A 12615-nucleotide genomic window follows, 5' to 3' on the forward strand; every position below is an offset into this window, starting at 1 on the left:
GTTATTTTGACCGTAATCCCTCTGTTTTAAAATAATAAATACATGTTTTAGTTTTTTCACACGAATTAATAAAAGGCTAGGTGATAATCCGCGCCATGCGCATGGTGATGGAATAAAATATATTATAACTTTAAAACCATAAATATTTATTTAATGGTGTAATTTAAGTATATTTTGTGGAAATAAATCTATAAAAGTAAACAAAGACTTATATAAATTTAATATGAATTTAAGATAAAACAAAACATAAGCAGTAGAATTATTGTTTTCATAATATAAATTATGAACATAAAATAAAACGAAAAATAGACAATAGAATAATAAAATACGAAAGAAACAAAAAAAAACTTATAAAACCACAACTGCTGTGAGAAGTGTCTTCAGAACTCCTGGTTTGCAATCCTATAAAATGCCATAACAAGGAATCAACTTACCATACTAAACACACTTATTTACCAAATTCACTAAACGAAATGATATAACTCTTTATGAAAGTATCGATTTCTAGAATATCATTGGGTTCAAAAATAATTTTGGAAAACCCATCCCTGTTAGTCGCGTTCTTCAATCGACCTTATCATGATAAACAAAACAATGTAAGCAAAATATTAAGGGGATATCATTTCAAATGAATCCCTAACTTTTAGCTGCCAATTTTAAAATTATGAAAAATAATATAATTAAGAAATCAACATATAGGAAACAATATTAACTTTGTAAATTAACCTAATCGAATATAACCAGATTGACGTGTTGTGACGTAAATTAACTTGCTCGAGTATAACCTGACATAGAGTCTTGGTGCTTAAGCTAAGGAATTACATGAAATTTGTAAATTTGTATCGTCCAATAAGTCAAAAGATCAGAATGCGTTAGGCGTAATGTGATTAATATTCATATACAAATTGCTTTATATAAATATGCATCATAAATGTAACATACCAAAACAATAGAAAAAACATGATGAGGTCAAAAATATATATATAACAAAATTAGATCCAAGTAAATGGTTAACTTATATGGTACATAAGATATAACAATAAAACATACATAGATATGATAAGGAAAAAATATATATTGGTTTCACACTAAATTATCAGAAACCTTTGCAAATAATTGTGAAAAATAAATTTTTTATACTAATATAGAATTGATTTAAGTATTTTAACACGGCCGGTTCAACATAACTGCAAACCAGTCATATTAACACGACCGGTTGACATGCGTCTTGGGATGATATATCTATTTTGTAGTTATAATAATATCTTTTTCATAATAAGTTTAGTGACATCAAAAGAGGTCGGTTGACTATTTGCTTAATACTATTATCAGGTTGCCAAAAATATAAAGAGATATATTTTTTTATCATGATAAAGAATGAATGAAAAGATTTAAGCGTGAAAGCGATCAATACATTTTTAGATATCGCATGAAAATAAGAGACATGCAATCGGAACAAATTATAATATGCACTAATATGAAAGATAAATGACCAATGACATTACATGTAATTAGTCTAAGAAGGAAAAAATTATTCACTAAAAGCTAAGAAAAAAGTTTTCATGATGACAGTAATGACAATCTTGATAATAACACATGAGGCAAAAATTTATTAATTAGAATGCTCTTCGAATAATAGTAAAGGGATATTAAATTACAGTATTAAATGCATAAATTTTGTGATTATTTATTTTCCATAGTTTTAAACTAATAAAAATCTAAAAAATGCATTTAATTTTCTTGAATTTTACAATTAGCTATTATTAGTTGACAAAAAGTGCCATATAAAATATAAAAAATGTCTCTTTTTGAAACAATATTTTTAGAACATGTATGTTTTAGAATATTATTGGTAAACCAGCTCACCAAAATTGGTTTGTTACCTTTTATCAGCAGTAATCAATAGAAGTAGATAAACCTCATTTATCAAAATCCGTTTTTTGTCAAGCATATATATTCATATCTTTTAACTGAAAGAACATCAATTCATAATGTTGGATAAGATTATTTTATTTTGTTATTTAGTTGGAATACGACTTTTTCATATGTATCAAGACTAACAACATTTGTGAACAGACATAAGAGTTTATAAAAAAAGTCAAGGATAGAAACGGTTAAAATTTTCCAACGTTAGAAGAACACATGGTAGATGGAGCTGAATTTAAGTAAGATGATCTCATAATATTGACCTTCCACCAATAAAAACCATAATGAATACATCATCATCATCATCCTCTAGAGTAAATGTGAACGGTGAACTCTCCACCAATATCTCTGACTCCACTTTCCTATAGATAGGGAAGAAAAAAAAAAGGAGCATTCATTCATTCACCGGAAAGAAAAAGAAAAATGGCAGGAGAAAATGGTTTTATTGGATCAATAGATCAAGGAACAACCAGCACCAGATTCATCATATACGATCACGATGCTCGTGCTGTTGCTTCTCATCAAGTCGAGTTCACTCAGTTCTATCCCGAAGCTGGGTACTCTCTTCCTCTCTCACCTTCTTGTTGACTTTTTCTAAATATGTATTTTTCCTCATTTGTTATGTGATTAGTCTGAGAAGTAGGTGACAGTGTTATTGTCGATGATCCTGTATTTCATTATGACATTTTTCTGAACGATCTGTAATTAATAGTAGTTGTTAGTTCTTTTTTCATCATTTCCATAATTCATGGAAAACTTCTTTCAATTATGTGCTCTTTGTTTAGTGGATTTGATGCATACATAATCACGTCTCTTTAATATTCTGTGAGTTTTGACAAAGAATATTGTCTTTGTGAATTAAGATGGGTGGAACACGATCCAATGGAGATACTAGAAAGTGTGAAAGTGTGTATTGCAAAGGCTATTGACAAAGCCACAGCCGATGGACACAACGTCGACGGTGGCTTGAAGGCCATTGGGCTTACGGATCAGAGAGAGACCACCGTCGTCTGGAGCAAATCCACTGGACTTCCTCTCCACAAGGCTATTGTCTGGATGGATGCTCGCACCAGTTCCATCTGCAGGTACATTACATAATAATCACTCTTTCTTGTTTTCTCTGCTCTGTCTTTGTTTATATGTTTCTTCCTAAAATCATATTCTTGGTTGATAATATTTGGTGTCTTATGATCTTCACAGGAGACTAGAGAAGGAACTCTCAGGTGGAAGATCACATTTTGTTGAGTCTTGTGGCTTGCCTATAAGCACATACTTCTCCGCCATGAAGCTGCTTTGGCTGATGGAGAATGTGGATGCGGTCAAGGACGGTATCAAGAAAGGGGATGCCATCTTTGGCACCATCGACACTTGGTTGATATGGAACATGACTGGCGGTTCCAGTGGCGGGCTACATGTGACTGATGTCACCAATGCTTCTCGCACCATGCTCATGAACCTCAAGTCTTTGAGCTGGGACGAGGACACTCTTAAGACTCTTGGCATTCCTGCTGAAATCTTGCCAAAAATAGTAAGCAACTCAGAGGTCATTGGAGAAATCTGCAAAGGCTGGCCCATTCCTGGCATCAAGATCGCTGGATGTCTTGGCGACCAACACGCTGCAATGCTGGGACAAGCTTGTAAGAAAGGTGAGGCTAAGAGTACTTACGGAACAGGCGCTTTCATTCTTCTCAACACAGGAGACGTGCCCATCAAGTCAGGTCATGGACTTCTAACCACGCTATCTTACAAACTTGGGCCTCAAGCAAAGACAAACTATGCTCTCGAGGGTTCGATAGCTATAGCTGGAGCTGCTGTTCAGTGGCTAAGAGACAGCCTTGGCATAATCAAAAGTGCTAGTGAAATTGAAGACTTGGCGGCTATGGTAGAATCAACAGGAGGAGTTTACTTTGTGCCAGCATTTAACGGTTTGTTTGCTCCTTGGTGGAGAGAAGACGCTCGTGGTGTCTGCATAGGGATCACAAGGTTCACAAACAAGTCTCACATAGCAAGGGCTGTGTTGGAGAGCATGTGTTTCCAAGTGAAAGATGTGTTGGACTCTATGAACAAAGATGCTGGTGAAAAGGGCTCACTAGACAACGAGAAAGGAGAGTTCTTGCTTAGAGTTGATGGTGGTGCCACTGCCAACAACCTTCTCATGCAGATTCAGGTAATGCATTGTGATGATTATGAGTGTAGTTTAGTTTCAATGTTAATATTCTCATTGTCCTTTTGAAATGTGGACAGGCTGATTTGATGGGAACTCCGGTGGTGAGGCCAGTGGACATAGAGACAACAGCACTTGGAGCAGCCTATGCAGCTGGACTGGCTGTTGGATTCTGGAAGGAAGAAGACATATTCGAGTCAGGAGAGAAGTCTAAGAACTCAAAAGTATTCAGACCGGCTATGGAAGAAGCAACCAGGAAGAAGAAAGTGGAGTCATGGTGCAAAGCGGTGGAGAGAACATTCGATCTTGCCGATCTCTCTCTTTAAAAACTTGAGTTTATATTTCCTTAAAACCCACGTTGTCCTTTTCTTATAGCTCTGTCGTTAGGTCTATACATCATGTAAGAATCTCTAATATAATATGCTCGTTAATCAAAAGTCTTTTGTGTTTGCCTATTTGAACTTGAACTATTCTCTTTTTAAAACCGCATTGCTTATCTCATAGATTACTTGTTATTTACCACATTAGGTCTCTTTCTTGCAAGTCACGTTATGTTTAATTTCAGTTCTCTACCCTGACAACATTCTTGTGAAACTGGTGATCAGTGGTCACACAAATCACAGTTTAGCATCTGCCTTTTTTTGAACCACATTCTAATTAATAATAAGAGATCTGGTTAGTTGGGAGCAATAACTACTCCATCAACCACCTGGGGTACAGATACATTCAAGGCAGCCTTGGCTAACCTATCAGCTTGTATGTTTCTCTCTCGAGCAATCCAAGCAAAAGATACAAATTCGAAAATGGTTGAGAAAGCTAATATATCAGCTACCACTCCATACAGTTCTGGACAGCAAGTCCCGGAGTTAATCGCGCTAATTAGTTGAGAAGAGTCAGATTCAAAGCATATCTTCCTGAGTTCCTCTTTTGCGCCTAATTTGACCGCTTCAAGCATTGCAAGTCCTTCTGCCATTAAAGCTGATGTTACATGAGACACACCTTTACTAAAAGAGTGGGATTCCGATGGAGAGATGACAAAACACCCGAGTCCGGCCGTTGTTCCCACAGGAGCCCACGCTGCATCAGATCTTATTGTCACTGTAAGAGGTGGGAGCTGCACTGGTATAGTGATTCTGATCGATTTTGAGAGGGTGTTTCGCTCTTTTGTTGTGCACCATTCTCTTGCGATTACTAAAGCCTTCGACAGCGTATCTTCGGGTGAAGCTGAGTGCCCTTCAAACACAAACTTATTCCTCTCCTTCCAGAGACTCCACAAGATCCAAGGGGCCAGCGATCCAGATGAAATCCCTGACGGAGGTAAACATTTCTTCGCGCAAATGGGGAGCCATTCCTCTGCTAAATCTATCCTTCCGCTGCAGTCCACTTCAGTTGCGAAAGGGGCAAGCTGCCAAACTTTTCGAGCAAATCGACAGTGGAAAAACAGATGAGTAATAGATTCAACCTCTCCGCATCTTTTGCATGCTGGATCTACAGGTACGTGCCGTTCATGAAGCCGTGCGCCCACCGGTAAAGCCCCCTTTAACAACTTCCAGGAGAACATCTTGATTTTTGGAGCACACTCAAGGTTCCACACATTTTTCTTCCAATTAAAATCATCTCCCACTGGCCCAGCATGCCCGTTGTCTTCCCCGTTCACTGCATTGTAGTAACCCGACTTGGTGGTATACTCCCCTGTTTTTGTTCCTAACCATACAATTTTATCCGGAGCCCCGGTTTGACTTGGTTTGATGCATTGGATCGAGTCTTTATAATCTGGGAGACAGAGTTGTAGTTTCTGTAAGTCCCATTCGCAAGTTTCAGGCAGCATTAGGTCTGATACCTTCAGCTCCACGTAATGTTCACACGGTGGGACTATCGGTCTCTCTTGTTTGTTGACACTCAGCCAAGGGTCCTGCCATACATGTATTGACTGACCATTTCTCACCACCCAGCCTAGGTTGTTAGCAAGCAAATCCCGGCCTCGAAGAATACTCCGCCACCCGTGTGACATAGCTGTAGATTCTGTGGCTAGTAGGATGTTGTTATCCGGACAATATTTCCCAAATAGCACTCTGCCCAGCAAACAGTCTGGCTTTTGAAGCAGCCTCCATCCAATCTTTGCGAGCAGGGCCAGGTTAAACGTTTGGAAGTCTCGGAGTCCTAGTCCTCCAAGTGCTTTCGGCTTAGCCATCGAATCCCAAGAGACCCATGCCATTTTCTTGGTGTTCTCGTTATTATCCCACCAGTACCTCGTAACCGCGGATTGAATTCTCTTACAGAGTGACACAGGGAGTTCAAAGCACGTCATGGAGAAAGAAGGCACTGCGGATAAGACGCTTTGGAGCATCACTAACTTGCCAGCCGAGGATAGAAATTTGTTGGAATATCCCCGGGCTTTCTGCTTTATACGGTCCACAATGGCCGAGAACATATCACGTTTACGACGTCCAAAATGTTCGGGCATACCTAGATACTTACCAGTGCCTCCCTCCTTTTGAATTTGGAGCTCTTCTTTCACCATCATCTTGAGTGAGGCCGGTGTTCTCCGGGAAAACGTAAGTGCGGATTTCTCTTTGTTTATCGCTTGGCCAGAAGCCTCTCCGTATTTGTTCAAGATGGTAGTAAGCGCTGCACAATTTCCTCGGTTAGCTTCAAGGAAAAACATTGTATCATCCGCGAAAAGGAGATGGGTTATCCGAGGACTTGACCTCGCCACCCTCAGACCCTTGAGAGAGCCGTCCTCTTGCGCCCTGTTACATAATCCCGAGAGGACCTCGCTACACATAATAAATATGTAGGGAGAAAGAGGGTCTCCTTGACGGATTCCTCTACTCGGTACTACCTTCCCTCTAGGCAAGCCGTTAATGAGGAAGGAGTATGTAACAGAAGAGATGCATTGCATTATGCAGTCTACAAGCTTTTGGTGGAATCCCAACCGAAGCATGACTAAGGAGATAAATTCCCACTCGAGACGATCATACGCCTTACTCATATCCGTCTTAACAGCCATAGCACATCTCTGTTCCGCCTTTGACGTTTTGAGGTAATGCAAAACCTCATGTGTTATCAACAAATTGTCTCCTATCGCTCTCCCCGGTACAAAAACGGACTGATTTTCCGAGATAAGCTTCTCCATTAGCGGCTGAAGACGTCGGGTGAGTAGCTTTGAGTAGATTTTGTAATACACGTTGCACAACGCTATGGGGCGATAATCAGAGACTTTTTGTGGGCTGTTGATCTTTGGTATAAGCCGGATGTTTGTGTCGTTTATACTGGCCGGCAACGGAGCCCCGTTGAAAAACGCCTGAACTTCTTTGACAATATCTGGTCCTATATCATCCCAGTGAGTATGAAAAAACCCGGCCGAAAACCCATCTGGCCCCGGTGCTTTATCTGCGTTGATTGAAAAGGCCGCCTCGCGAATCTCCGATGCAGTTGGTATAGCTGTGAGATTAAGGTTTTCTGCTTCTGATACAATCGGTCGGAGAGCATGTCTAACCCTTTCTTCCCTGTCTCCTGGCAAAGATAAGAACAACTTCCGGAAATAATTATCGATCACTTGCACTATTTCCTCCTCCTTGTGAACCATGTGGCCATCTTCCCTTTCTAAGACAGAGAAGGAGTTAGCGCGCCTGCGTGATTTAGTTATGGCGTGGAAGTATCCTGTATTGCGATCCCCTAGCTTCAGCCATAATAGCTGGCTCCGTTGTTTCCAGTATTCTTCCTCGGCTTCATACGCTGCATTTAGCTTTGAAGCAATGTCGTGGATCAGAGTAGTGTCATTTACTGGACTAAACAGAGCTTCATCGAGCTCGCGTTTCTTCTGATAAATAATCGCTTGACTGTTTCTATGCTGCGTTTTATTCCAAGCTGAAATTGCGCTTCTCGTAGAAGAGAGTTTTGCACTGACCGGCACGTTTCCAGCCTCTTTCCAGGAGTCCGAAATGACCTTTATTGCTTCCACATTCTTACACAGCCGGCGATCATATCTGAAGCAACCTCGTCTCCTTCTCCCTCCATTGTCGAAGAAGGATAATAGCGGTTTATGGTCTGAGCTCAAATCCGCCTCAAGATATTGGCTCCTAGCTGACGGGAACCGCTCAGCCCACAGTGTATTGGAGACGGCTCTATCAAGTCGGCACCGTACTAGATGATCCCATCTTTTCCCTCTCCACGACAGCGGGTCACCAGAGTGCTGCAAATCGAAAAGATCCCCCTCAGAGAAGAAGGTTCGTAGGTCCGAAAATGAGCCCTCTGGCCGTTGAGGTCCTCCTTCTTTCTCCTCATTGCCTATTAGGTCGTTGAAGTCGCCAGTAACGAACCACGCTTCATCTCTAATAAGTGATTTTGTCACCATTTGATCCCACAGGAGGTTCCGCTGGTTTCTATCCGTACTCCCATGAACGAAAGAAGAATAAAACTTTTTCCCTTCAAATTGAATGAATGTATCTATTACATTGGCATTTGCTTCTACAATTTGAAGGTCTAGTCCCTGCTTCCAGAATAATCCGAGTCCACCTACCCCATGACCCGTTGGGGGGACCAAATGATGGCAGTCATATCTCAACTGCTCTACTTTCTTAAGCACTACTTCATCGGGATTTTTTTGTTTCCATTAAGAAGATGATATCCGGATCGAATTTCTTTGATATCTCCTTCAATCTTCGAACTGTCCGGGGATTCCCCCACCCCTGACAGTTCCAGCTTAGTATTGCTAAGGAACGGGGTTGGACGGACCCCGAAAATCCATCCTACATCGCGTACGTGGGGGAATCATGTTGACAATCGGTGTGTTATCAGAAGATGTTGGCGTCCCCGGAGCTCCTCCGTTTATCTGCAACGCTCCCTGCTTTTTGCTTTGCTTCGCCACTTTCCTTGTTTTGCCCGGCCCTAGACCTGTCTTCTCCTGCCCAGGTGCTGGTCTTGGTTGTTGTAATTTCCTCTTGCGGGAGCAGGAGCTCCTTATTGGAGCAGGGCTCGAAGCGACCTTCCTTTTTCCAGGGGGTCTGCCTAGTTTTCTTGCTTGTACCATCGTGGTTATGTCCTCCCTTCTTGGCTCCTCGTCTTCATCCCTTAAGACCAAAGGACCGAGTCTGTCTGCAGCAGGAACTCGTTCATTTGACGCCAAGTTTATTGGCCCCAATCTATCAACGATGGGAAGCCGCTCTTGCGCACTTGTTGCTAGCGTTGGTGGTGGAGCAGGGCCTGTTGTGTCACGGGCCATAGATGCTTTAACCATCTGTACTGCAGAGGTCTCAATCTGCCCTTGCGCTTCTGCTTGTCTTATGCGTTCCTTCCTAGCCGCACTTTCCGTCGGGTCGGCACAGCTAGCATATTGGGTCATTACCTCCCGTATTTCTCCCATTGCAGCCTTAACTGCATCCGGAGGTATGTTATCATTACACATCCGAAGGGGAATCCCCCTCTCAGATGGCCGAGCTTTGTTCCTTGTGGCTGAAGAAACCTCTTGGAGTAGGGGGGGACTTCGGTAAGTAGTAGGTGATCGTCGCTCCTCCTCTCGAGCCAATCCGCTGTGGTGCTGTTGCGCAGTTAAATCAAGGTGAGAGTGGGAATCCCCACGAACACTGTCATGCCCTCTATGGGAGCCTCGCTCATATCGGTAGTTGCTTCCTCCACGAGCTTTGCTATAGCTTTCCGTTTAGAGTTTGCTCCTTGGTTGCCATTCTTTCCTTTGGGAAAGCCTGTCTCTTTGGTCTCTGTCCTGGTATCCACTACGGCTTAAAGCATTGACATAGAGTGGTGTGTGGGTAGAGTATCGGCTCCGGCTCTTGTCGTGCAAAGCTCTACTATTCTCAGTCTGGCGGAAAGGAAGTCGAGTAGTTCGTTCTACCGTTCGCTCTTGTTCCTTTCTCCGGGGAGCGGGGGGGAGCTCCGCAATGCTTTTTTGGGAGTCTCCATGTGCTGTCGCCATCGCTTTCTTCAGGGCTTTCGCTTCAAGGCAGTCCCTATATTCATGATCCAACTTCAAGCATTGGGAGCAATGCTTTTCGAGTCTTTCATACTGTAGTGTAGCTGTGACTTCATCACCGTTGTCATATTCAATGACTGAGGTTTTGATCAGTGGGAGTCTTCCATTGACATGGACCCGCATACGGACGGACGTGGAGGAGATTTCCGCAGATTCAAACGTACCTATATCTTCTCCTATGCTCCGGACGGTCCCCTTAGACCATAGGTGAATCGGGATGCCTTGGATTTTTATCCAAAAAGGAATCATTGATGGGAAGTCCGGAGAAATTGTAGGTTCCCACCTCTGAAGTATTATCATCCATCTGGCATAATGATAGGGCTGCTTCTCCAATACGGTTATGAGGTCAGATTCCAGCTCGAATTGGAATTGGAACGTTCCCAGGCCGAGATCTGCTCCTACGGGTGGTATGTCTGCCTTCCAGTGATCAGTAAAGAAAGGAATGAGCGCCCAAACTTTCTGGACAGAGGGATTTGTCACTCTGCCAATAATGGTTAGTGAGTGTTTCTGCTTTAGTGAGGTGATGTCCGGCCCGGTTGCTTTGATTCTAGCTTTGCGGGGAGCAGGGACATGTTCCAATACCATTGATTTCCCCTTCTCAGAGGAAGATAGACGCCGTTGCATCGTGTAGCTACAGCAGAGAGTGTTTAGTTCCAACGAGGGGTAGAAAACAGAGAAACTGTTAGAACAGAGGTGAGGCAGTCGCCTTGAACAGGGAGACTTCGTGTATGCAGCGGTGTTTACTGGGATCTGAATGGTTGTAGAGTCTCCTTAAGCTTGTCTTGAGAAAGTGTACCCCAGTAACCACTGGTTAATCCTGAAAAACTTGAGTCTCCTACTTCAGGAGCCAGCCATGGAGTCTGCCTGAGACCAGTCGTGCTTCTACGTCAACTCGTGTCATCCTTATGGCTTCAGGGCGCTGTTCCGGAGGTGCTGAGCGGCGGAGACGGTCCCTCCGACCCGGGTCGGGGGAAGAACCCGGTGGGTTATACTACAGCGCCGACTATTACCCAGTAGACAAGGATCAAAAGGGGAATAATTTGAAAAAGGTTTCAGAGGAGCAGTGAGATCAGTTCCAAAACAGGAAAAGACCTGCTGGATAAAGGGGAAACTCGTAAACTCGAGAAAAGCCAAAGACTTCCCTCGCTAAATGTGCCTGAGAGGTTTTTTTACGCCAAAGCTGTTTCTTATAACTTGGTTTGTCTTTAGTTTAGCATCTGCCTTAGCATAGCAAAATGTATAATTGATTAACTGAGAGACAGTGACAAAACTGTACTATAGGCATATGTAAATTTCAGATTCACTAGCAGACAATAATTTAATCTCTTCTTACGTATGTAAGGAACATTGGAAAGACTTAGAAACCAGAAACTTTGTATTTCTACGTGAAATCAGTTATAGTTAAATAAATAACGGTAACTAATAAGACAAGTTGGGTCCATAGCTCAGTGGTAGAGCAATTGACTGCAGATCAATAGGTCACCGGTTCGAAGCCGGTTGGGCCCTTATTTTTCTTTTCTCTTTTTTTTTTCTCTAAGTTAGAAAGGAATTGCCTATTAGAAACAAACAACCTGCATCAAGATTCAAGGCATAACATTTTGTGCAACATACTGTTAATTAACAGATCCAATCTACACGTGAAGATAAGATGTTGAATATGCGAAAAAATGTGCAGTCAAATGAGCATTATGTTAATGGCTATTATTACCTCAAGAATTCAAGGGGAAAAACAGTGGAAACACAACAAATAATGACAAAGAGTCAAATGAAAGCAAAGGGAAGGAAAAAAGAAAAAACGTGAAGTGAAGCATGAAGAAAAATCTTTTCTTTTTGCCTACTTATTCCTTCACGCAACCTAAAGGGCCTTTCTTTTTCTTTGATTATTCAAATCATTTTAAAAATTGAATATTCATATTTATTTGTCCTTAATAGGATGCATCTTAATTATATATACTAGATCCTTTTGTCCGCGCTACGCGCGGATTGTGTGTATTATAAATTTTATAGTATTTTTATATTTGGAATTTTTATAGTATTTCTCTTATAAATCATAGAATATAAAAGATAATAAAACAGATGATAACTTTAATTTTTTTCATTGCAATTTCTTGAATTGAAGAACTTCACATTGTTTTCATTATTTTGTCTCATATTAAATTTTTGTAACTTTTTCTAATCAGTTCTTATTTAAAGTAGTGTTAATTATTAATCTGTACACTAATTTAATATATGAAAAATATTATTGTAATAGTATTTGAACTTTTTTGATCCAAAACACTTGTAATCATCAAATATTAAAATAAACAATAACTTGATTTTTCTTTTGTTCCAAAATTGTTACTCCTCTCAAGCCCCATAAAACAAACTGTTTTAATTAATAGTTTGATTTATTTTTAATTAATTGTATCACTAAAATTTTGAGAGTATAAATTCAGTTTTAGTTTGGGGATATAATTTAAGTTATCTTTTAGTTAACACGTTACTATTTATTTTATAACAATTTGGAGTAATTTATTTCATATGTTTGTATATTATT

The 12615-nt window shown here is 40.9% G+C and overlaps 1 protein-coding gene and 1 non-coding gene across 2 annotated transcripts; both read left to right on the plus strand.

The window, feature by feature from the left end:
- Nucleotides 1–2221: 2221 nt before the first annotated feature.
- On the plus strand, nt 2222–4545 carry LOC125581655 (glycerol kinase-like). Its single transcript, XM_048747475.1, has 4 exons — nt 2222–2483; nt 2790–3011; nt 3127–4093; nt 4171–4545. Exons 1-4 carry the CDS (start codon nt 2350–2352, stop codon nt 4414–4416), a joined length of 1569 nt encoding a protein of 522 aa, XP_048603432.1. The 5' UTR covers nt 2222–2349; the 3' UTR covers nt 4417–4545.
- Nucleotides 4546–11513: 6968 nt separating this feature from the next.
- Nucleotides 11514–11585, plus strand: TRNAC-GCA. The gene has a single exon. It is a non-coding gene; the product is annotated as a tRNA-Cys (tRNA).
- Nucleotides 11586–12615: the final 1030 nt, after the last annotated feature.

This window comes from Brassica napus, chromosome C2 (genome assembly GCF_020379485.1).
Source record: "Brassica napus cultivar Da-Ae chromosome C2, Da-Ae, whole genome shotgun sequence".
Taxonomy (NCBI): domain Eukaryota; kingdom Viridiplantae; phylum Streptophyta; class Magnoliopsida; order Brassicales; family Brassicaceae; genus Brassica; species Brassica napus.